At 41.5% G+C, this 26,932-nt stretch overlaps 1 protein-coding gene across 5 annotated transcripts in view; it reads right to left on the bottom strand.

The window, feature by feature from the left end:
* The window catches only part of SPECC1 (sperm antigen with calponin homology and coiled-coil domains 1), a 293,600-nt gene that overhangs the window by 187,475 nt on the left and 79,193 nt on the right, over positions 1-26,932 (bottom strand). For all 5 annotated transcript variants that reach the window (XM_037810359.1, XM_037810363.1, XM_037810364.1 and 2 more), the window contains one exon: positions 20,659-20,794. In XM_037810359.1, the coding sequence (XP_037666287.1) occupies positions 20,659-20,794 (136 nt within the window). The remainder of the gene's footprint in view (positions 1-20,658; positions 20,795-26,932) is intronic.

Genomic DNA, 26,932 nt, shown 5'->3' with positions numbered 1-26,932 from the left:
TCACCTGACGCCAAGTGCTGTGAGGCTTTCCGGCAGAGGAGCGGCACGATGAAAGCTGTGGTTTCAGAACATCACCCTTGTGATAGAGAAGCTGCTTCTTATACCCTCTCTGCTTAACATGTGACAGGCAACCGAGTCACCAAAATAACCAATGCATTTCATTTCTATCAAATATATGCACTGATGCCCTGTGCAAGCTGAATTCTTGAGGCCACTGGCTCTCTCCAGAACAGCTGTGCCTTCTGCTCCTGCCAATTCAGTCATCTGTGTGCTAAGGGTCAGAGGTGCTTGTTCCCAAACCCGTTCACGTTAGTTGTACTTGTGATTTTATTTATATACATAATAACTTTGTTATTACATAAACCATTGAAATATGAGTGCAGAGAGAGAGAATCACATGTTTCCTCAAAAGTAAGCCAAATGCTTCAAAAAGACTCCATGAAGGTGAGTCACTTTTTACGGTTGAAGCATCGCTAGAGGATTAGGGAAGTATTTGTAGACATGTAAAAGGATTCTGTGTGCACTGTTCTTCTGAAGTGCTGAAGTTCCTGCTCCTACATAAAGAAAATAAAACTGCAAATCATAGAAGACATATTACAGGTACTAAGAAACTCCATCAACAGTCTGAGACGATGCTTTGGCTCCCAAATACAGAAGATAAATAAATGAATATGCACTTGCATATTCTAGATTAAAATAAAAAGTTTAAATTGTACATGCTTCATTTTTCAGGATTCTCTGCTTTAACTGACTTTTTCACTTGCTTGACTCACACTGGTCCCAACCACAGGGGGCAGGAGGACAGGGAGCGGGGATTAACGAGCGGCAGCAACACTATACAGGATGCTCCATGCTTTAGGTAAGAGGCCGTGCTGTTTGCAGTTAGAACTCAGAGGAAGTAAAAAGAAGTGGACAGGTGCAACTGACAATGACGATTGCATGTTGAGGGAAAGGGAGCTACAAAAATAACAGGATTTCCAATCTTGGTGACTGAGAAACGGTTCTCTGGTTAGGATAAATCCAGGTTCTCGGGGACGCGGTTGAGCAGCTCTGCAGTGACCCTGGTGACCTTGGACATGCTGATCACAGTGTAAAGTCTGTGCGGGCAGGGACTCTCGGTGCTTCACTAACTCCTGCTCTCCTAGCATCCTCACGATGCCAGGCCACGTAGTAGACACTCTAAATATTTGCCAAATGAATGAGTGCTAATGCAGACCCTCCGGGAGACATTTTCAGCAAACAGCTGGAGGAGCGTTTCTGGAGCGTAAGGGACAAGTTGGGGCCAGAGACAAATTTGGAAGTCACTGGGGATCTTGTCTGTTTTGTAACCCTCAGGTCTGGACCAATGCCTCCACGTTGCAAAGATACCAAGAAAGATATCTGAGTCAACACCCCTTTCCAATATGAACAAGTTAGGGTGGTCACTGCCTAGATATCCCTGAATATTGAGACAGTGATCAAACGAGAGGGAGGAGAAGCAACAGACAAGGGAGGATTTAGCAAAGGATTACAAATACTGAACCTTTATATTGATATTTTTTAGTCTCTAGTGTATTAGAACAGCTAAAAGGAAATAACTGAAATTGTGGAAGTGTAATCCATAATATACTTTGAAATTTGCTCTACAACTACTTGTTAAACTGTACTTTGAAAGTTATCATGTTTCTGTTTATATTTCACAATAAAAAATGTTTAAAAAAAAAGATATCTGAGAAAAGGTCTTTGACCTTAATAGTCTTTGAGGGTTAGAAAGAACTTTCATGAAGATCTTCTAATTCTATCACCCTATGATCTCTCCACTGAGGACCTGTTCAATCTAGAAGGGACACCTCGCTATCAACACGGTGGTTTGAAGCTGTATGTACCCCAGAAAACATGGCCTTAAATCTAATCCATTCCTGTGGGTGTGAACCCACTGTAAGTAGGACCTTTTGATGAGGTGACTTCAGTTAAGGTGTGACCCACCTCACTCAGGATGGGTCTTAGTCCCATTATTGGAGTCCTTTATGAGCGGAGTGACTTACAGACACACAGAGAGAAAGCCACGGGAAGCAATGGAACACAGAAGAGAAGGAGAGACCAGGAGACGCCGCCATGTGCCTCACCATGTGACAGAGAGCCAAGGACTGTCGGCTGCCGGCCCCAGAACATCACAGACTTCAGAGAGAAAGCTTTGCCTTGATTTAGACTTTCTTTTAGCCTCAAAACCATAAGGCCTCAAAAAAACAATAAATTCCCATTGTTTAAGCCAACCCATTTCATGGTATTTGCTCGAGCAGCCTAGGAAACAAGCAATAACATGGAATTCTTTATTTCCTGGTGTCTTGGGATTCCTGTGATATTAGAACATTCTTCTACATATTAAGTGAAAACCTGGTTCAACTTTCACTGCTTGGAACCAAAAAAGAAAATAAAAAGGTCCAAAGGAAGTTTAATTGGACCAAGAAGGACTCAGTTGAAAAAGTACAAGTGGCAGCCACTTTGGAAGAAAATAACGTCATCTCAAGAAAGCAAACCTGAAAAATCTGGGCACTATGCTCTAGGCAAGATTCTAAAGAGATGGATTTTTTTTTTTAACTGTCATAATTCCTAAGCAGGAGATTCTGTCAAGGAAGATGGTTTGAAGGGAAAATCACAATTTATTTAATTAAAAAAAAATGTCTACAGTTCAGGCCCTGCCCCAGATGGCTTGCATATGCCATTTCACTTAACTCTCACAGCTCTCTGAGATGCGCATGCTTAACTCTGTTCTACAGGGAAGAAAACAAGCTCAAAGAGGCTAAGCCACTTGTCCAAAGTCACACGCTGATGCCCCAAGGAGACCAGAAAATTCTCAGAATTGCAATTCTGACCCTAAACGAGCAACCGCTACTGACCAAGAGGAAAGGAAGATGTTCCTAAAGAAACCAGCATAACTGTACAGGTTCTTCTCCATGGCACGTAGCAAACCTGAAAAACAGGACACAGAGCCTTAAATGATACGAGCAGTTGGCAAAAACCTGCAAGAAAACATTCTGGAAAGCCAAGCCTGAAAAAGAACCCTGGGGTCTGGTCAACAATGACAAGGGAGAAGCTGCTGTTTCAGTCATGTTTGTGGAAAGGATAAGCCAGTAAGAGGCCAGTAAGGGGCTACTTTTTCAGCTCTGTCTGTATGTCTGTCCTCCCTCATGGACATGTACCCAGAAGTGGTCTTCGTCCTGCAAAGGACAATTCAAACTTCAGTGAGAGGGAACTAAAGTCCAAGAAAGCTATCAAATGAGTTTCAATTTCCTCGCCCTGGAAATTACATCCCAAACGCTGAGATACCTTGCAAATGAGATCAGGAACTGCGATCAAAAACCACCGAGAAACTATGAAATACGTGTCAGAGTGATATAACTAGAAAAAGGAGGTCCTTTCTGAAATGACATGGAGTAGTCTCCAGAATATTCTGTGATGAGAAAAAGACATGGGCAGAACCCTGTGTCAATTTATGCTACATCTGGGTAAAGAAAGGAAAAAAGATGTCCATTTGCTGACATGCACACTGAGCAGGACACGAGAATGCCAGAGATCGACGAACTGGTGGCCAGGCAAAGGGGTAGCAGCAAAACTTTTCACTGTACCTATTACACTTTTTCTCTTTTCCTTTTTTTAAAAAAATTTTAGAGCAGTTATATGTTTACAGGAAAATCATGCAGAAAGTACCAAGTTCCCATATAACTCCCTGTATGCACACGAAGTTTTCCGTTATTAACATCTAGTACTTTTTACATTCTGAATGAGGTGAATTGTTTTACCTGTTCAAAAAACAATGAATACAATTTAAAAATCTTTACCTGATAAAAGACTAGAGTCTGCTAGAACAGATTTCTAAAGGGATGGTTCCTAAGAACCTAAAAGGAAAAATCACTGAGAAAAAAAGCCAAACTTTGATTTAGGATCCTTTTCTGCTTGCTCCCATTTGAAAACCCATAGACTTAGCTGCTCCAGATAGAAGGGGTGGGTAACGGTGGTGGATTAATTTGTTTCAGGCCACACAACTAAGATGTGGCAGGGAGGACGGAACAAATCTATGGCCACATCCTCACATATTTAATTTTTTTGTAGTCTTCCTGTTACCCCATTATGTGTCTCTTCGTACTACAAGTCTCATTTACTTTTCCTCTGGTATCAACCCCACACATAGCTCCTAACATAATATCCTGCACAGATTATTAAATATTTGGTGATTTAATTTATTACACATCTCTTGGCAATTGGCTGTCTTTTGGGATGGATCAAATAAGGATAAATAGCCCATCCAAACAGCATTAAGAAAATCCGAGGAAGATTCAATTGGGGTGGTTCAACAGCACATACTTCTACCTTACTATCTGTATTGTAAGTTGCTCAGGAAAAGTACAGTTTCTATAGTACTAAACTAATTTTTGAAGTAGATATTAATATGCAAATAAAGTCAAGTCAACAGCAAACTCAGCCATCCAACCAAACTTTCAGGAAAAGAGAATACAACCCTGAAAATCCTTTGTGTGTCAGCAGCCAGGAAAAGCAGCATAAGAGAGCAGAACTGATAATGTTTTCCACTTGAGTGACTTGGACATTTCAGAAGGTCATGGCCAATTTCAAGGACTGGAACTTTCATATTCCACGAATTCAGTGGAAAACCTCCAGTTTCACTTTCCTCCAACATGATGATTTCACAGAACCAGAAAAGCCAAACTTCCTTCTGGAACACAGAATTTGTCCTAAGAGGGGACCCTAATTTTCCTCCCCTTTTTTCTTCTTCCATGAGCCGGCCGTAAACCAGCTCAAACCAAAGAGGCCCACATCCAGGATCACTCTCTAAGAAACTAATAAATTAAGGCACACCTTTCAAAGGAGCTGGCCCTTTTCTAGAACTCCTGCCAAGGTGCTCTAACAGGAAGGCACTGGCAATGGAAAGCGTCTTTGCTGCAGTCACACAAGGCCTGAGGGGGTTTTTACAATGCCCTTAGAATATTTATTGATGGTGTGTCTTCTACATTTTAGGTAGTGGGAACCAATTAGTTATTAACATCAACAACCATCACTGGTAACATAAACATCCCCATTACTGTTTATTGAAATTTATTGCCGTATTGTTACTCGAACACACAATTCAATCCTCTTTCCTGTTACTTGGTTTAAATACACCCAAATCTAACAATAATGCTGTGTTTTTGACTAAATACTGTGGTGGGAAGGTAATTGTATGAATTATATTAAGAGACATAAAGAAGAGAGCAACCTGCTGGATTCTAGTTCAGTCATATTATATTCATTTTATATAACTTTATCAACCTATAATATCAATCCCTTTGTACCGTTGAGATTCCCAAAGGATAGTCTTTTTTTAAAGTTTCAAGCCCAGGAAAAGTGTGATTTATTAATAAGTGGCTTCTTTTTATCTTGTCACTATAAATCCATTTTCCCTCTTTCCTCTGGCTCCTAGGAAATTCAAAGCCAATCTGGCAGTCTACCACAAAACACATGACTCACTTGTGTTTGCCTTACTTCTAGCTTTTGATTTTCCTGTTTTTATTTCCCCTATTTCTTCCTTTGTCTCATTTTTAGACTCTTTTATTTATCTCTGGAGGACTTCTCAAATTCTTTGATAGAAGAAAGGGCATAAATTAAAAACTATAAATTCGGCTCTTTAGTTTTTTGAAGGAGTATGTCACAAAATGCCCTCTCATCCATCCACACTGTAAAAGTGAACCCAGCTGACAGATGTGCTGGATGTTTGCTGACCCACTCCCTGCGTTCTGCTCCGTGGTGGCCGGCGGGAAGTGGGTAAGGATGGGCTTACCACAGGCAGCGCCCGCTGCCCTCCTCCTCCAGGCTGCCCACTCCCTGTGACACGGCTCCCTGGCAACAAAGCAGGGACTTACCAGAGCCGGCACCTCACACGCCCTCCCTCTCGCTCCTTCTCCAACACTGCAGCAACTCTTTCCTATAAAGGAAGCTGGGGATCCTGCTCTTTGCAAATGCAAACAACGAGAACTAAGGGCTTCACCTGACAGACTTTATAACATACTATACTGGGAAAAATCCTGCACCCAGGAGCACCCCCTTTCCTTCCCTTCCTGGAACAGAGGAGTCAACCCGGTGGCTGAGATACAGGAGAGGGAGGGGAGAGTGGGGGGCCCTGTAGGGGTGTGGGTTGGTGGTCTGGGGGCAGAGGATGGAGGGGTGGCAGGTTGGATGGAGGTGTCACAGGGAAGAATGATTTGGGAAATTGGCTCCATTGAGCAAATAAGAATATAAATTGAGGATAATGAGAGCCATGTTTCTCCCCACCGGAGATGATATTTATAAACGTGGAAAGGGGAAAAGATAGAAAGAACCCTGAGATGTAGGATGGAAACTGGAGGTATGACTTTATAACACATATTCACATATACACATAATGTAGGTAAATATTGTACGTAAGTATATATGATCTATAAATATATGTGCATATTGTGTTGCATATGTACCTATACAGCCCGAAACATCTGCTGTGAATGATGCCCTTTAGACCCCGGGAAACTTGTTCACAGCTCCTGCCCATGGCCTGGAACAAAAGGGGACTGTGTCTGGATGTCACGAAGCTTTGTGGGCTGAACCGCCGCCCGCATGGGAAATGGAGGCTGATGTGAGTGGATCTCAGCTGGGGAAGGGCTTTGGTGAGAGAACACCAAGGACCTAACCCTGTTAAATCTGCCACTTCAGAGACTTATACTTAGCGTATCCTTTCCTTTCTTTTCTTCATGTTCATTTGGTATTTCTGGACTGCTCAGGGCATCCTGCAGTATTTGTCACTGTGGCTGAAAAACATCTTACAATACTAAACAGTTCTTATTACTCTTAAATCTGTATATCTGTAGATCTAGACATAACATTCTTATTCAACATAGTGCTGGAAATTCTAGCCAGTATGTAATATTGAGTTATGTAATATTGATGGAAAAAAAGAAATGTCATCTTACGAAAGCAAGAGTCTGGACTCCCCTTAAATTTTTCATCCAGACAAGATGCTCCAGACTCCAAAACAGGAGGATTTTTTTTTTTTTTACCTGCCATGATTCCTAAGTAGGACATTCTGACAAGTTGGTTTGAGGGGAAAATCACATCTTATTAAAATATTTACATTTCAAGTCTGCACTGGGTTATTGTATGTGTCATTTCATTTAATTCTTGCAACTCTGTGACGTGGTTATGGTTAACTTCATTCTAAGATAAGGAAATAATAAAGATCAGAGCAGAAATCAATGAAATTGAAAACAGAAAGACAATAGAGAAAAACCAGTGAAACAAAGGGCTGTTTTTTGGAAAAGAGAATAAAATTGACAAACCTCTAATAAGACTGACAAAGAAAAAAGGGAGAAGACACAGATTACTAGTATCGGGAATAAACAGGGGTTATCACTACAAATCCTGTGGACATCAAAAGGATAAAAGGGAATTCTACAAGCAACTCTACATTCATAAATTCAATAACTTAGAAGAAATTGACTGCTTGAAAAACTCAAACTAGTAAACTCATACAATATGAAATAGGTAATTTGAATAGCCTTATAACTATTAACGAAATTCAATTAGTGGTTTTAAAACTCCCAAATAGAGAAATCTCCAATCCCAGATGGCTTTCTTAGAGAATTCTACCAAACTAAGGAAGGAGAATTAACACCAACTCTACACAATCTTTTACAGAAAATTAAAGAGTTGGGAATATGTCCAATTTATTTTATGAAATATCTCTGATACTAAAACCAGTCAAAGACAGCACATAAAAAAAGAAAACTATAGACCAATATCCCTTATGAATATATATGCAAAATTCCTTCAAAAATATCAGCAAATAGAATCTAACAATATATAAAAAAAATTATATGCTATGACCAAGTGAGGTTTATTCCAGGGAAGCAAGACTAGTTCAATATTTGAAATATCAATCAATATAATTCACCATATTAACAGGCTAAAAAAGGAAAAGCACATGATCACATAAGTCAATGCAGGAAAAGCACTGGACAAAATTCAACACCTATTCATGATTAAAAAAAAAAAAAACTCTCAGAAAAATTGGAATAGAGGGGAAATTCCTCACCTTGATAAAGAGTATCTGCAAAAAACCTACTGCTAAGATTATATTATTTAATGATGAAAGATTGAATCCTTTTCCCCCAGGATCAGGAACAGGGCAAGGATGTCCTTTCTTAGCATTCTTATTCAACATAGTGCTGGAAGTTCTAGCCAATGCAATAAGGCAAGAAAATAAAATAAAAGGTATACCGATTAGAAACAAAGAAATAAAGGTTTTCTTATTTAGAGATAACATGATTGTCTACTTAGAAAATCCCAAGGAAACCAAAAAAAGAAAATTCCTGGAACAAATAAGCAAGTTCAGCAAGGTCACAAAAGATAGACTATAAACATACAAAGATCAATTGCATTTTCAGTATGCCAGCAATGAGCAGGAAAATGCTGAAATTAAACATATAATACCATTTACAATTGCTAAAATTAAAAAAAAAGAAAAACTTAGGTGTAACTCTAACCAAGCAAGTACAGGATTTGTATTCTGAAAACTATGAAATGCCAATGAAAGAAATTAAAGATCTAAATAAATGGAGAGGCGGAATCCATTCAGAGAAGCTCCTGAAGTCAGGGCAATGTAACTCAACTTCCCACGCTGTCAACCACCATTCTCAGCACATTGACCAACGAGAAGTTTTATCTGACTGCAAAGAGGAGGATCCAAGATGGCGGATTAAGAGAGACAGAGCAAAATACTTCTCCGTGAAAATCACTAGAAAAAAGACAGAAAGTGCTGCAGACTACCAGTTCCAGGGTTGCCCTGGCTGGACGAGGTCCGCTACATCCACAGGGACTGTGCACCTGGTAAAACCAAGAGTCTGCATTCAGAAACGAGTGAGTGGGGCTACTGGGGAAACAGCAGCCATGTCACGGTCAAGAGAAACCTGGGGTCGGCATTTGGAGGTAGGTTAGTTTAAAAACCCCAAAAGCAGCTGTGGATCTGGCAGCGACAGACACACATAGTCGAGCATGGTGAGGAGTGCCTTCCATGCCCCAGGCACCCACCTCAGGATTTAGCATGGACAACAGCCTTTTGCACAGCTGCAGCTAATTGTCCAGGAGCTGGGAAGGCGGAGGTCTGCAGAAGTGGGAAGTTACTGCGCTCCATACAGCCATCTTTTCAGCAGGCTGGGAATGCCCCTGCGCAGCGCCGCAGCCCAGAGCTACGCTTGCAGATGCCACCTGCCTGTGATGTTGTGCAGTCTTCCCTCTGTGGAGGCCCACAGAGGGCATGGCTTGGAGGCAGGGTCCTGCACAGAAGTCCCAAGTGCCCTACACCAATCCCAGGGACTTGTGGGCCCACGGCAGAGAGAGACTGTGGAGAGTCTGAGCCGAAGGGTTGGACTAATGCAACAGCTTTAAGACTCCAGGAACAGCTGGGAGATTTGAGTCTTAAAGCCGTCTTACCTCCCTAACTGCACAAGGCACACCCCCCACCTTCAGGGCAGACTGCACCAACTGCACACAGAAATTTGGTGCACTGACTGGACCCCCACAAGATTTGGACCCCCACTGACCATATAGATGAAGCTGGGGACAACTGGCTTGAGGGTAACAGGTGGCTCGGGGGCACCATCTGCTGATAAGTCAGAGAAAGTGCACTCCACCAAGATGTAGCTCTGACAAATTATAGATGATTATTCAAATAAGCCTACATATCCTAAAGGAACCCTATCAAGATAAGCAAATGCCAAGAGGCCAAAAACGACAGAAAATTTTAAAGCATATGAAGAAACCAGAAGATATGGATAACCCAAACCCAAACACTGAAATCAAAAAACCAGAGGAGACAAAGAACTTGGAGCAATTAATCAGAAAAGTAAGCACAAACAACAAGATCATGGCACAAGATACAAAGGACATGAAGAAGACCTTAGGAGAGCATAAAGAAGAATTTGCAGGAGTAAATAAAAAAATAGATGATCTTATGGAAATAAAAGAAACTGCTGAATACATTTAAAAGATTCTGGATACACACAGTACTAGATTAGAGGAAGCTGAGGAAAGAATAAGCGAACTGGAAGAGTGCAGGCTTGAAAGCAAAAGAACAAAAGAAAGAATGGAGAAAAAAATAAAAAAATAAAAATGGACCTCAGGGATATGATGGACAACATAAAGCACACAAATATAAGATTCATTGGTGTTCTAGAAGGGAAAGAGAAGGGTAAAGGTCTAGGAAGAGTATTTAAAGAAATTGGGGAAAACTTCCCAACCCTTCTAAACAACATAATTACACAAATCATAGACACCCAACAAACTCCAAACAGAATAAATCCAAATAAACCCACTCCAAGACAAATTCTAATCAGATTGTCAAATGCTGAAGAGAAGGAGCAAGTTCTGAAAGCAGCAAGAGAAAAGCAATTCACCACATACAAAGGAAACAGCATAAGACTAAGTAGTGACTACTCAGCAGCCATCATGGAGGCGGAACACGTTGGAAGCAATGTAGTTATTTTAGGCTATTTGTTTTTTCTTATTCCTTTGTTTCAGTTTTGTTTGAAATTTTTTTTTTTTTTTTTTGATAAAGTTTAAAAAAAAACAATGAATGAGTATTAAAAAAAGTAGATGAACAATGAGGGGGATGGAATGTTTTGGATGTTCTTTTTTATTCTAATTTTTGTTTTATTTTTTGGAGCAATGAAAATGTTTGGAGACTGTGGTGATCAATGTACAACTATGAACAGGTGACTGTACAATTTGAAGGACTGTATGTTATGTGAACATATCTCAATAAAATTGCATAAATAAATAAGTAAATAAATGGAGAGGCATACTGCATTTATGGATTGGAAGACTCAACATAGTAAAGATGGTAATTTTCCCCAAAATGATATACAGGTTTAACAAAATTTCTATCAAATTCCCAGCAATATTTTTTTGTAAATACAGACAAGATTATTTTAAAACTTATAGGGAAAGGCAAAAGAACTAGAATAACTAAAACTATTTTGAAAAAGAAGAATAAGGTAGGAAGAATAAGTCTACCTGACTACAAAACTGTGTGGTGCTAGAAGAGGGAAAGACACATAGATCAATGGTTCAAAACAGAGAATCTAGAAAGAGACCCACACAAACACGCTGAAATGATTTTTGACAAATGTGCAAAAGCAAGTCAATGGAAGAAGGATACACTTTTCAACAAATAGTTCCGGAGCAATCGAACATTTATAGGCAAAAAAAAAGAAAAAAAAAAGTGTACCTCAGCCTAAGGGTCACACTTTACACCCAAAAAATTATCTAAAAATGGATTACAAACTTAAATGTAAAAGGTAAAACTATAAAACTTTTAGAAAAACCATGGGAGAAAAGCCTCAAGATCTAGGGTAGGCAAAGATATTTCAAGCTTGAAATCAAAAGCACAATGCATAAAAGGAAAAAACAATAAATTGGATTTCATTGAAATTAGTAACTATTGCTCTGAAAAAAAACCCAGTTAAGAAGATGAAAAGACAAGCTAGAGACTAGAAGAAAATATCTGCAAACCACATATCCAACAAAGGACTGGTATCTAGAAAATATACAAAACAAAAAACAAAAAACACATAACGGTAAAAAAATTCCAATTAGAAAATGGGCAAAATACACAAACAAACATTTCACCAAAGAGAATATACAGACGGCGAACGAGCACATGATAAGATGATCAACATTGTTAGCCATTAGGGTAATGGAAAGTAAAACCACAATAAGATATCAGTACAAATCCATCAGAATGGCTATAATGAAAAATAGTGACAACCCCAAATGCCGACAAAGGTGTGTGAAACTGGATTTCTGGTGGGAATGTATCATGGTACAGCCACTCTGGAAAACAATTTGGCTGGTTCTTAAGAAACCAAGCACTCAACTACCATACAGCCCAGCAATTGCACTCTTGTGCATTTATGCCAGAGAAATGCTCATAGAAAATGTTCACAAAAAACCTGTACATGAATATTTATAACAGTTTTATTTATAATAGCAAAAAATATGGAAACAACCCCGATGTCCTTTAGTGGGTGAGTGGTTAAACACACTGTGAAATGTGCAACAACTTGGATGAATCTCCAGAGAACTATGCTGAGTGAAAAAGGCCAATCCCCAAACCATACAAACTGTATAATTCCATTTATATAATATCAATGAAATGACAAAACTATAGAAATAGAGAAAAAATTTGTGGTTGCCCAGGGTAAAGAAGGGGGTGAGGGTAGGAGGGAAACGGGTGTAACTCAGTAAAGTGTACAGTGGAACTTTCTGTATTACCTCAAAAGTAAACTTTTTAAAAAACCAAAGGAACAAATGAAAGTGATCAAAAGAATCAAAGAAAATATGTGACATGGAAGACATATCCAGGAGACCAGATATACATGTATTTGAAATTCCTGAAGGAGACACCAGGCTGAAAAAGAGACACAATATTCAACATAATAACAGAATGCCTGGAAGGAATTTCATAAAAATCCATCACCCAGTCCTAATAAAAATTCTAAGTAAAATAAGAAGAGAAGGACTATCTTAAACACACAAAACAATATCGCAACCAATGTTCTGTGTCATATTCAATGGAGAAACATCAAAAGCACTCACAATGAAGTGACAGCAAGTCATGAATGTCACCAGCGTTTGACATAATTTGGGTCACACACAAAATACAGCAGGAAACAGAAAGAAAAGGCACAACCACCGGTACAGAGGAGGTTCTGCAATGAGGTGTCTACTTGGAGAACACACGAGAATCAAATGAAAACCTTCAGTGCTAAGAAGAGGGCCAGTAAGGGAGGGACCCATTATAAATTAAATATTAAAAAATTGTAGGCCTTCTTATCTAATTTTAAAAAATAAAATGAATAAAGGACACCATTCACAATAGTAATACAAGTATACAACCTAGGAATAAATTCCACAGAAGACTGAAAATAAGCAAACTTTAGAGAAAGGAGGTGGGGGGAGACATGGAGGGAGCGGGGGGAGAGGGAACCTGGAGAAATCCAGCTCCGTTCCTGGATGGAAGGTCACCTTATCACGAAGATGCTGCGGTTCTTGAGGGAGAGGCAGAGAGAGTTCCCACCTCTCTGTACCATAAGATGAACCCCGAAAAGCCGACACCCCAAAAGAAGCACTCCACCTTGTGCTGAAGGGGAAAGCCAAAGAAAACCCTTTGCCCCACTCCAAAGCCACGAGTAAACCACGTACGCCTGGGAAACGGAAGGCCACAAACCACCGTATACATCATCAGGCTCAGAATTTAGGACCTTACCACTAGCCCTGAGTTCATTCGTTCTCACATCTGGGTTGATCCCAGACATCACCCAAAGTTCCAACTCGTTCCTGGCATTCTGTGGTCTAGCCCCTCTCACCCTAAATGGATTCAATCCCACACCTTGGCCGCATGCCCCGTTCCTTGGATTTCGACAGCCTTTGGGGCCGTGGGAACTCACTGCAATCAGCACACGCCCCGTCCTGAGTCCACTGCCATGCCTGGGTCTCCCACAGCGGTCCTGTCCAGCCAGACTGCTCTTCTCACAGCCTGAGCCTGAGGGTGGGGAGGTGGCACAGGTGTCCCTTCCACTCGTCACCTCCTGACAGTCTCAGCACCTCCTTGTGGCTCCACTCACGCCCCTCCACTAGGAAGCTCCTGCAGGCTATGGGACCCTCTTCTCCTCCCCCCACTGTCACCTGCTGGCCCCCACCCCAACTTTCAGGTCATTGACATTCCTGGCTTTCCATGCTCCTTCCTCTGCGGGGCCCGGGGGACTGACCCACCCACCCTCTGCCTCTCAGTACCAAGCCCCCCAACTTCGTTTTCCTACATTCAACCCTCAGCAGCCAGCCCATGCCCCTGGGCTGCTCTCAGCCTGTTATTTACCTAAGTGTGGGCATCTGCTTCATCTCCTTAGGCTCAGATGGTAATAATACACAACTCAGAGGGCTGCTGTAAGGACTGGAGGAAATAATACTTACCAGAACTTTAGTGGGCACACAGTTCGTGTTCAGACTGTGAGCTATTATTAGCCTCCCCAGTAGCAGTAATTCTGTTAGTAGTCAGGCTGACGGGGAAGAGAACGAGGCTCTCCACGCCCAGCAACAGGACGCCGAGAAAGAATTCCAGAGGCAGACTCTGGGTTTGAGTTTGGGAACACCATCTAGCCCACACAACCCTCCGTCTCCTCGCAGGTAAGACAGTGGCCAGAATGTCGACCTTCCAGGTGAGGGGAGTTGGCATGTCGAAGAGGACACACTTCCTTGTTGCTGGACCCCAGTGTGAAGTGTGTGGTTGCAGCACTGAGGGGTACGTGTGTCGGGAAAGCCCCAACCCCTTCTCGGACACGAGCCAGTTTGGGCAGCAATCATGTCCATGTCGTCCTCCATGGTGACCCTCTGAGATCGCTGACAGGTGGCAGGTATCAGAGCAAGGCTGGCTAAGACAACACTGCCATTTAATATTTCTTTTCATGTATTTGGCTTTTAGAAAACATTGGTTTCAGCTTAAAATAGCAACTTTCTTTTAAGCCCTGTATGTGCTATAGATAGAATCATCTAAATGAAAACTTGTGTGCGTCTCCAGTTTTTAAAATATTTACGTGGGGGGCCCTGTGAACCTCCTTCTGGCCAACAAGAGATCCAGGCTCACTCCTTAACCCCTGGCCCCGCATCCGGACGTATCTCACTGGCCCCACGGCTGATGCCAGCAGAAATCTAACCCCACACCTACCTCAAAATGCATCAGAGGAGTTTAGAGCCGGTGGGCTGCCCCCTTCAAAATATCCCCAGGACCCCACTCTGCTCGCCAGCTTCACTGCTACCTGCCCAAGCCAGGCCGTCGCTGCCTGCAGTCACCTCCAGTCCAGTCGTCCTGCTCCGGCCGTTGCCCCCCACTCTGACCGTCTACTCAACAAGCAGCCAAAATAACCTTCTCACAAAAGGAGACCAGGAATCTGCTGAAAACCTTGCAAAAGTCCCCCAAATCAGCCAGAATAAAGACCCAAAGTCCTGCCAATGCCCTGCGAGGTCTCCAGAGCATTCTCCCCTCCTCCTCTCCTTGTTCACCTGCTGCAGCCCGGGGACCTCCTCATTGCCCTCTGCCCATTCCAGACACGCTCCCGCACGAGGGCCTCGGCCCTGCAGCTCCGCTCCCACGTGGCCGACTTTCCCACAACTGTCCTGTCTTCCCAAAGCTCCCGGGAGAGGGAGCTCCACACTTGGTCACAGATGCATCCCTTTTGCCCCGAGCAGAGCCAGGCATAGCGGAGACACTAAAAAATATTTGTTCAATCAATGAACACATTTAAAAATGGCTTCTGAAGTCAGGCAATTAAACCCTTCTTCAGAACCAGGACCTGTTCTGGTTCAGTGTAAGGCCACGTCGGTGTTTTGGGCAAGCCTGCCCTCCAGTGGCTGGAATCCCCGACAGCCTTCTGGAGGCTTCCGTGACATCTCACTTGACCCTGAGATGACCATTCTACGGGGTGGGCAGAGGCGGCACCTCCCGTGCCCAGAACCACCCCCGCTCTCGGAAACCTACACCCAGTAGTAAAGATGAGATGCACGCAAAGGATACCCAGGGGAAAAGGAAAGACTAAGGACTGGCTGTAACTCAGATGTGTTAATAACACCAAGGAAAGAAGTCACTCAGAGAGAACCCTGGGGAGCGAGTGGGAGCACAGAGCCACGTGTCAGGGTCTGGATCAGATCCCACATCTCCTCAAGGTCGCTGTGCGGATGGAACAGAGTCGCATAAGGAGAGACCCAGCAGAGCGCCCGGCAGCGAGCAGGGGCTTTCAGTGAGCCGGCAGCTGCCCCTCACCTTGCTTTGGCTGCCACTGTGTTTCGTTATTGCCCCAGGTGATATCCAAAGGCTGCAATTCCAGAAGCAGGAAACAGTCTTGAAAAGCTTGCAAAAGCTTTCGGGGAGTTCACGCTTTCCACCTCAAGCACGTTCAGTATCACCTGCATCAGGTGGCAAGTAAGCATGACATGCAGGTGAAGCGATGAGACAGCTACTGCGTCTCTCCTGCGTCTCTCTCCTGGGGCAGGTTTGAGGGGTTCTCGCTAGGGACATCAGTTCCCAGCAAAGGGTGTCATGCAGGCTGATGGTAGGTTTGACTACTGTGGCTTCAAAATCACAACACCGCATTATAATTTCATGACAAAATCAATTTCAAAAGCAATATAGTTTAAAGAAGATAGAGATTATACCAAACTATGCATTACAGAAAATTTGTCCCCAAGTCAAAAGTCCAAAACTAAAACTTAAGGGCCATAAAAAGAATTCTGTCCCCTCAGAACTGATAAATCATTTATCATTACATCTTTCCTTTAGGGAAAATCAACTACACAGTGCTGGTGTTTCCCTTATTTTCTCTAATTTTATCCTCTTTTTTCACAGCTGAACCTTCGAGCATGGCTTTAAGCTCAGGGAACAGAGGAGGCCAGTATTTTCATCATCGTCTGGACTATATTGGGATTTTAGGCTCTTACGACTAGTTCCAGTGCTTTCGTTGTCCTGCTTTTCACGCGTTAAAATAGACACAATGCAATCAAATATTCAAATGACCGCCCAACACTACCGTACACTGCAAAGAGAATGACCCCTAGGGAGGAGAAGGCTGGCCGCAGGCAGTGCTCCCGAGGGCTGGTTCATCAGCTGACGCACAAACCAGTACCCGTCGTTAACAAGGCCGTGTGGGGACGTCAAAACAATGTACGGGAATGCGAGCTGCGCAAACATCGAGTATCAAAATGGCCAGGACCACCTACATTTTTCAAATGAAAGGACCAGAGACAAAATATACCTTTCTGATTCAGTTCTGTTAAGTCAAAGAATATCACTTCATTAAAATAAAGTAACTGACAAACTGAATTTGAACGATGACCATGGGAATAATAACCGCATCTCACACCCCAACAGCCCATCGCACTTAACAAAGTGGTCCCGAATCTCTGTCCTAACGGCATCGCGGGGAGCAGACACGCAGTTACTTCCTTCGTTTGACAAATAAGGAAGCTAATGCCCATGGGGTGTGGGAATTCGCCCGTGTCAGGAGCCAGCATGAAACCAAGTCCTTCTCACTAGAACCCTGGTCGAAAGGGGCACATGCTGTGGGCACGCAGTCAAACGATTTACCAAAAACGCCAAGTGGAAGAGGAAGGATTTGGTTAAGACAAAAAAAGTTAAAAGTTTTAGGTTATGACATGTATTTACCCTTTTTAAAAACTTTTTTAATTAAGCAATATATGCATATGTTAAAAAATTTCAAATAGTACAGAAAGCTCTAAAATGAAAGGTCTCCTTCCCCATCACTTTCAGTTCTGGTAATTCTCCTCAAAAATGAGCACTATTACGTCCTTCCAGAAAAAAAAGTTACAATTTAAAAAATTAATGTATACTTAAAAAAATTAAAACAAATGAGATCACACTACATTGGACCATGCCCCTCCCCCCCACTTAGTTAGGTACTTTGGAGATATTTCCGTCAGTGCAGACAAATCTGCGAACTACTCTATTATACCCAAATCTCATCATCCAACCAGCCCTGAACTGATATGCACTTAGGTTGTTTCCAATACTTTCCTATTATAAATAACACTGCAACTGAACATCTTTGAAATCCTTTTTTAAAGAATATCTGTAATGTTCAATGCTAGCAGTAGAAATACCTGCTCAAAGGTTATGCACACTTAAAATTTACATAGCTATTACCAAATTGTTCTTGTGCAACAATATATAGTCTTACCAACTCTATGTGTTGTGCCAGCAACTTGCTCCTTAAAAACCTCAGAAATTATTAACCATTTTAATTTTTGCTAATCTTGGTAGGAAGATAGCATATCTAATTATTGGTTTGATTTAAATTCCTTTAGCTTTAAGTGAGATAAAGCATCTTTCTATTGGCTCTTGTCTCTCTTTTTTTATGTGCACTACCCATTTTTCTATTGTATTATTTTTCTTTTTCTTAGTGATTTGTATAAACTCTGTAAATAAGCCCTTTATTAAACAAACTGCAAATCATTTTCTCTTTTTGCAGAGTAGCTATTTCTATATTTATGTAATCACCTTTTTCACCTTTTCCTTTATGGTTTCTATGTTTTGTTCCTACTCAGAAAGGCCCTTCAAAGGCCATGGCTTCAAATAAACTTTCTTAGCTTTTCTTTTAGCACTTCTGTGGTTTCATTTTTAAATGTTTACATCTTTAATCCACTTGGAATTTAATTCAAAGAGAGAAAGGAGATAGGGACCCAGCTTTATTTTCCCCAAAGACCTAATCAGTTGTTATTTTTGAGTCAGTCACTACCCACCTGATATAAAAATGCCGCCTTTACCTGCTCCCCAGTCCCCCTGTGTGTTCAGGGACTTTTCCACTGAGCTGCTATTTCTTCTCCAGTTCCGAGGGGCTGAAAGCTAGACAACTGACGTTTCTTCAGAAGTTCCCTGGGTATTCTAGGATATTTATCCTTTTAAATCAGGGTTTCTGAATGTCAACACTACTGGCATTTTGGAGCAGATGGTGCTTTGTTGGGGTGGAGTGCTGTCCTGTCCTCTGTAGGATCCCTGGCCCCGACCCACCGGATGGCACCATCAACACCCCAAACTGTCTCCAGACATTTGCCAAATGTTCCCAGGGGTCGGGGTGGGGCCCCAGGTGAGAACCACCATTTTAGATAATATCTACTATCATTTTATCAGTATTTCCACTCCCCGATTCCCACTGGTGTTTCAACTGGGAGGGAAAGGAATTCACAGAATAATCAAAACATATTTATTATATTTAATTATATTTAATCTTCCTACCCAAGGACCATGTATATCCTTCCATTAATTTATGTCTTCTTTTACGTCCTTCAAAAGACTTTTAAGATTTTTTTCATATAGACTCTTGCATTTACTATTAACTTTATTTCTTGGCATTTTACTTTTTTTATTCCCTTATAAATGCGAGGCTTTCTTACACTATTAACTTTTCTAATTAGTCACGGATAAGAAAGCTACTGATATTTTATATTAACCCACCACCGACCGAACTCTTACTGTATCTAATAAATTTACAGACAGTTCTAACCACTTTTCTAAGCATACAATCTTCCTATCTGCATAAAATCATTTTGTTTCTTTAGATCCTTTCTACAGTTCTCTTGTCTCGCTGTCTTGGTCAGTACTTGCAGAAAAAATGACGTCATAGTGGTGACAGCAGGCAAAGTTGAACAATTATTGATTTTATTGAAACTGCTTCTGGAATTTCACCATCAAGCACAATGCTGGCTATGGGGTGAAATATAAATATTTTATATCATCCAAAGAAGTATCCACATATGCATAGTATACTAAGAGTTTCTTTTCAAATCAGAAAGATTCCTAGTTTTGTCAAACGCATCTTCCATGTCTATTGAGATGACTACTATATGATAGTTTATATTCCTTAGGTTTCCTAATATTAAATCATCGTTATTTTCTGGAATAAATCCACTTGGTTGTGACATACACTATTTTTCTTTTAATTTATTGTTGAATTCTACTTGTTAATATTTCAGTCTAATATTTTGGCATAAATATTTAGGAGATTGCTCTGTCATTTTTTAGTGGTTTGTCAACTTTTGGAATCAGTGTTTGGCTGGCTTGATAAAATTAATTTGTACTTTAATTCTTTATTGTATTTTTAATACCAAATACATGTGTGTTTGTTTAGAATGAAATCAGTTTTTAAAATAGTAAAACTATTATATGGAAACACAAGGCCCTTTCCCATAAACCCAAAAAAAGCCAACTATAACCTCTGCAGCTTCAATTTTTTGAGAATTGAAAAAGGTAAAGCATACTTTTGGAAAGCTAGAATGTGAGGTTTTACATAAAGACTAAAAAAAACAAAAGTATATTACTCTTTAACACTTCTTATAAATTGATAATAATATATTCCGGTGGCTATTTTCCCATCTTAGATAATTTAGCAATATATTGACAGCTGCATTACAAGAGTTAAATCACATGGAAAGCTCAACTTTCTTATTGATGAGCTCAAAAAGAAAATTAAATAAATTCCTTGATATTCTACATTTCCCATGCTCTGAACTCAAATCTCATGGCTAAAGCAAGCAATCTTTTGCTGATTCTCACAAATCTAGTAAAGCTGGGGAAGTAGATAGGTTCCAGCTACGCTGTCCCCTAAGCAGCACCAACCAGCTACCGCTGCTAAGATAAATGAAAATCTTCCCCGTTTTCCGTAGGATTCAGGACAAAGACCCTGCATCCACCTCTGCAAGAGACCTGAGGGCTTCATTCATTCATCTAAGGTCTCTCTTTCTCCTAGGCAAACCCCAGAACATCCACCACGCTGTCAAGTCTTGGAAGGGTTTCACGCACGCACGGTGACAAGTGGACAATGGGATGGACAGAGAGAGCCCCGGCTCTCCCCTCTGCCCTAGTATGTACCACCTGTCTGCCCCCAGATGTAAACTCCCGGTGGGAGGGATCCTGCCTGCCCATGACAGTTCCTGGCACAGGAGGGTGCTCAATCTCTATCTGCCCGGGAATGGATGCATGGCCCTTTGGAGGTGCCGTCGTGCACCCCCGGGGCGAGCAGCTGGCCTGGGCCTTCCTACCTGGGCTGCTCCTGGCGCGGCTCTCGGCGAGCTCAGAGATGGCCCCGGCCGTCACAGTCTTTTTCAGTCGTGCTACCCCTGAAGGGGTGGCGCTTCCGGGTTTGTTGAGCATGTCCTCGCTACTGGCCCTCTTGAGCTGAGAGAGAGGTAGGAGGGAGAAGAGAGAGAGTGAAGACGTGCATTTTCAGTAAGGAGTTCTATAAACCAGCAAATGATTTAGGCTGTACCATGTGCCCAGTAGGTCAGATGAAGTAATGGTGCTTTGAGTAGCACTAGAATGTGAACTAAAAAAAAAAACAAACAAGCAAGCAATTCTAGACAAATACTGCCCCTATCATGTACAGGTCAGAGAATGAGCCTCCATGTCTGCTTCAAAGAAAAAGATTATGAGTGTATATGACCCACCATGTACCCTTCAAACAATGAGTCAAAAACATCTGCTTTCCTGGGGAGAAAAACGGGGGGAGGGCAACTGATAGATATAGCATTGTGAAATGCACAAAAGGCAAGATAGGGCAATGCACAAAAAAACTCAAGGACAACAAAAAGTAGCTTTAAAATATACATCTGCAAGAAGTAGAGGGAAGAGAAATAAGCTTGGTCTGTACATCCCAACATCATGTGCTCTAAACATTATCTCATGCAGATAAACTGTTAAAGGGTAAGAAAGGGACAGGCGACTTGGGGACCACAAGAACACTGCTAAGGGATGACAAAAGAAAGCAGAACCCCTCCTCTCCCGTCTTGCTTTCTTCCCTGTCGTGAAAAGGGTAGAATGAACATCTGTTGAAGGTTCTGAAGTCTGTGAGGGGGGACTCCCAAGTGAGTTCCCATCTGCTGGCCCAGTTAAATTCCATTCAAGGTAAATGGGAATGACTTCAAACAAATCCAGCCCTTGGAAGTCTCCTTTAAGGAACACCGATGAAGAGGAAGAGTAGTGGGAGACTGGAGACTAGGGATGGGCAAATGTCCAGGGCCGTCACCAACGTATCTCACATCTGGAGAAAACAGCAAAAGCCCCTCCTGGAGTCAGCGGAGGCAGAAGGGGCAGCTCTGGCCGAGCCCACTGTCCTGCTCCATCCTGCTCTGCTGGCTTTGGGGTCATCTACTGAGGGTTAGGGGTTTAAACATTTGCACAAGTAAAAAAAAAAATTCCACTTTTGCATCCTTTAAGTTTCAGGGAATTACTACACACACACCCAGAATGGTTTGAAAAAAAAAATAAATACTAATTCCAAGGGTTGGTAAGGCTGTGGAGCAAATAGAGGGAGTGAGAATTCAGGAAACTGGCAGTGTCCACTAAAGGTAAATATTAGCACCTAGTGACTCAGTGACCCCACTCCTAGCTCTGCATCCAAGGGAAGTGAGTGAATATGTTCATAAAAAGAACGTTCAATAAGTATCGCTATGGACAGGATCTTATTTTGCTAAAAGACCATGTGCAGGCTGTGGGCTGCCTTCCCAGATGCCTGAGCAGAGCCCCTGCTTTGCACCTATTTTTAAATTACAAATATACAATTGGCTCTTTATATTTTCAGAGGTTATTGTACTAAATTGTCCATGGATGGTACTTCCATGACTGTAAATACTTTGGCTTTCTCTGGGTGAATTCTCACATTAGGCTTTAATGTGTGTGTGAACTGAATGCTGATCAGTATTTTTCACCAGCACCTGAAAACTGTTACACTCTTTATTTTGCCTTTTAGGAAATCCCTGTCTCTCCATTTTTTCATGTAAAGTTTGCACAGTTACTTGTTCATATGGAAATATTTTACTTTCAAAAATGAAGTTTTCAATTTGCTATTGTTTTACATAGGATTGGAAGAAAATGAACTCCTTTATTAAAAACAAATTTATCTGTTTAAAAAAAAAACAGAATGTTCATTGTAGCTTTATTTATAAAAGTTCAAAGCTAGAACAACCCAAATGTTTTTCAACAGGAGAAGGGATAAATTAAATAGTAGTATAGCATATAAGGGAAACTACACAGCAATTTAAAAACAAAACAAAACAAAACAAAAGAAATACTGATGCACTAATAGATGCCTGGCTCTTACAGCCATTATGCTACTCACATGGTTCTCTTCCCTCGAGTCTCTGTCCCACTGTGTCCGTTATGCTAAGTTGAAGGAACCAGACACAACAGAGTACATCCATATTACATGATTCCATTATGTATGAAGTTCAAAAATCAGCAAAATCAAATGATGGTGACTGAAGTCAGAACAGCAGTTACCTCTGGGGGAAACTAACTGGGAAGGAACTTCTGGGGGTGCCAGAATAGTCTCCATCTTGACTGGTTGTTGGTGACACAGGTATACATATATGGAAAAATTCAACAGGCTGTGCAGCGAAGATTAAGGTTAGTGCACTTTACATACTTTTAGCATGTCATGCCTCAATAAAGAGAAAAAGAAAACTCAGGGCAGGGTGGAATTTGGGCAAAGTCCTAGTTTTACTCCCCAGGTTCCCTGCAAATGTGCCCTGTGCTGGTCTGAAGCTGTTATGTACCCCAAAAAGACCATGTTCTTTTAATCCATTCTTCTGGGGGCAGAGCTATTATGGCGGGACCTTTTGATTACGCTATTTCAAAAATTGAGACGTGATCCAGCCCATTCAAGGTGGGTCTGAATCCTTTACTGGAGTCCTTTGTGAAGAGGATGAAAGACAGCAAAAGCCCAGAGAGCTTAGAGAGAAATGCCGCGGAGATATGAAGCAAGGACCCACAGGAGCTGAGAGAGCCACTGAAACTAGAACCCAGGAGAGAAGGACCAGCAGACGTCGCCAAGTGCCTTCCCATATGACAGAGGAGCCCCAGATGCCATCAGCCTTCACTCAGAGAAGGTATCTTCCTCTTGCTGATGACTTAATTTGGACATTTTCATGGCCCTTAGAATTGTACCCTGTAACTTAATAAATCCCACTGTTAAAAGCCAACCTGTTTCTGGTATATTGCATTCCAGCAGCTTTAGCAAACCTTTGTAAAAGAGGGAAGTTGGTGTAAGTGTTAACATTAGCCAATCAATCCCAATCAAGACTCTAATACAAATGATTAAGAGGATGATCTCCGGGCACTTCTAGTCACTGGAGATCAACTCACCAACTATCTGAACAAAAGTAAGGACTTGTGACAAAAGAACCAAATGTGACACTTGGGTTGATGCAGAAGTCATGCTATTGCCCTTGTTAAAAAACCTTTTTTAAAATGTTTTAAAAACTTCTTATTGTAACATACATACAACACAAAATTTCCCATTTTAACTACTTTCAATGTACAACCCAATGGTGTCAGTTATGCTCAGACACTGTGCTACCACCACCAACATCCGCTACCCCAATAATTCATCACCTCAAAAGAAACTCTGTACCCGTCAAGCAATAATTCCCCTCTCCGCTCACGACCCAGCCCCTGGCAACCTGTAATCTACTGTCTGTCTCGATCATCTGCTTGTTCTAGGTATTTCATATAAGCGAGATCATACAATATATGTCTTTTTGTGTCCATGTTGCCCTTCTTTTTTTTTTTTTTTCTTTTTTTTCCATTTTTATTGAGATTGTTCAGATACCATACAATTATCCAAAGATCCAAAGTGTACAATCACTTGCCCCTGGGTACCCTCATACAGCTGTGCATCCATCACACTTAATTTTTGTTAAATTTTTAGAAACTTTTCATTACTCCAGACAAGAAATAAAGTGAAAGATGAAAAAAGAAAAAAAGAAAAGGAAACTCTAAACCTCCCCTATCCCTAACCAACCCCCTCAATTGTTGACTCCTAGTATTGATTTAGTACGTTTGTTACTGTTTAAGAAAAAATGTTGAAATACTACTAACTGTAGTATATAGTTTGTAATAGATATATAGTTCTTCCCTATATGCCCCTCTATTATTAACTTCTAATTCTATTGTCGTACATTTGTTCTGGTTCATGAAGTGATTTCTAGTATTTGTACAGATGATCATGGACATTGCCCACCATAGGATTCAGTTTTATACATTCCCATCTTTTGACCTCCAACTTTCCTTCTGGTGACATATATGACTCTGAGCTTCCCCTTTCCACCTCATTCACACACCATTCGGCACTGTTAGTTATTCTCACATCTTGCTACCAACACCCCAGTTCATTTCCAAACATTGAAGTTCATCCTAATTGAACATTCTGCTCATACTAAGCAAGAGCATCTACATTTCTTCCACAAGGCAGGAGGGAGAGTCAAAGAAGGTAGAGAGGCAAAAGAAAGAGGAAACAAAAAAATGACAGCTAGGAAGCAGCAAAAGGAAAAATAACCTTAAATCAAAGTAGAATAAAGAATCAGACAATAGCACCAATGTCAAGTGTCTAACATGCCTCCCCTATCCCCCCCCCTTATCTGCATTCACCTTGGTATATCACCTTTGTTACATTAAAGGAAGCATAATACAATGATTCTATTAGTTACAGTCTCTAGTTTATGCTGATTGCATCCCTCCCCCAATGCCTCCCCATTTTTAACACCTTGCAAGGTTGACATTTGCTTGTTCTCCCTCGTAAAAGAACATATTTGTACATTTTATCACAATTGTTGAATACTCTAGATTTCACCAAGTTACACAGTCCCAGTCGTTATCTTTCCTCCTTTCTTGTGGTGTCTCACATGCTCCCCATCTTTCTCTCTCAACCGTATTCATAGTTACCTTTGTTCAGTGTACTTACATTGTTGTGCTACCATCTCCCAAAATTGTGTTCCAAACCACACACTCCTGTCTTCTATCACCCTGTAGTGCTCCCTTTAGTATTTCCTGTAGGGCAGGTGTCTTGTTCACAAAGTCTCTCATTGTCTGTCAGAAAATATTTTGGGCTCTCCCTCATATTTGAAGGACAGCTTTGCTGGATACAGGATTCTTGGTTGGCGGTTTTTCTCTTTCAGTATCTTAAATATATCACACCACTTCCTTCTTGCCTCCATGGTTTCTGCTGAGAGATCCGCACATAGTCTTATTAAGCTTCCTTTGTATGTAATGGATTGCTTTTCTCTTGCTGCTTTCAGGATTCTCTCTTTGTCTTTGACATTTGATAATCTGATTATTAAGTGTCTTGGCATAGGCCTCTTCATATCTCTTCTGTTTGGGGTACGCTGCACTTCTTGGATCTGTAATTTTATGTCTTTCATAAGAGATGGGAAATTTCCATTAATTATTTCCTCTATTATTGCTTCTGCCCCCTTTCCCTTCTCTTCTCCTTCTGGGACACCAATGATACGTACATTATTGTACTTTGTTTCATCCTTGAGTTCCCAGAGATGTTGCTCATATTTTTTCATTCTTTTCTCCATCTGCTCCTTTGTGTGTAGGCTTTCAGGTGTTTTGTTCTCCAGTTCCCGAGTGTTTTCTTCTGCCTCTTGAGATCTGCTGTTGTATGTTTCCATTGTGTCTTTCATCTCCTGTGTTGTGCCTTTCATTTCCATAGATTCTACTAGTAGGTTTTTTGAACTTTTGATTTCTGCCGTATACATGTCCAGTTCTTCCTTTACAGCCTCTATCTCTTTTGCAATATCTTCTCTAAACTTTTTGAATTGATTTAGCATTAGTTGTTTAAATTCCTGTATCTCAGTTGAAGTGTACGTTTGTTCCTTTGACTGGGCCATAACTTTGTTTTTCTTCATGTAGGTTGTAATTTTCTGTTGTCTAGGCATGGTTTCCTTGGTTATCCAAATCGGGTTTTCTCAGACCAGAACAGGCTCAGGTCCCAGAGGGAAGAAATATTCAGTATCTGGTTTCCCTGCAGGTGTGTCTTAGAAAATTGCTCCACCCTTTGATGCCTCGGGTCACTGTGCTTTTCTGCCCAGCAGGTGACGCCTGTTAGCCTATAATTCTTGACTGGTGTGAGGAGGTGTGGCCGTGTTCTCCCAGGCTCTGGGGTCTGGTTGTGAATGGAAAGGGCCCCACCTCTTTCCTCCTAGAGAAGAGAGACCCCCCAGGTGGAGGTCATTAGCATTTCAATGGTCTCGCTCTCTGCTTGTGCTGTCTCCACCCTTCCCTGAGTCACAGCCCTGGAAACTGAAAATAACTGGGGCTTTCTCCACTGAGCCGAAAAAGAATCAGATAGCCCCCATCAGACCCAGTCCAAGGCTCTCCAAGGTCAGTCGTCACCCAAAGCCTCTGTCTGTTTTTTGGTGATGCGTACCTGTAGTGAGCAGTTCACACTCGCTACTTAAAACCTCAGCTGGAGCTCAGCTGAGCTGTATTCGCTTGCTGGGAGAGAGCTTCTCTCTGGCACCACGAGGCTTTGCA

Source organism: Choloepus didactylus, chromosome 18, assembly GCF_015220235.1.
Source record: "Choloepus didactylus isolate mChoDid1 chromosome 18, mChoDid1.pri, whole genome shotgun sequence".
Classification (NCBI taxonomy): Eukaryota; Metazoa; Chordata; class Mammalia; order Pilosa; family Megalonychidae; genus Choloepus; species Choloepus didactylus.
The sequence above is the reverse complement of the archived record's forward strand: the minus strand, read 5'-3'. Positions and strand labels throughout refer to the sequence as shown.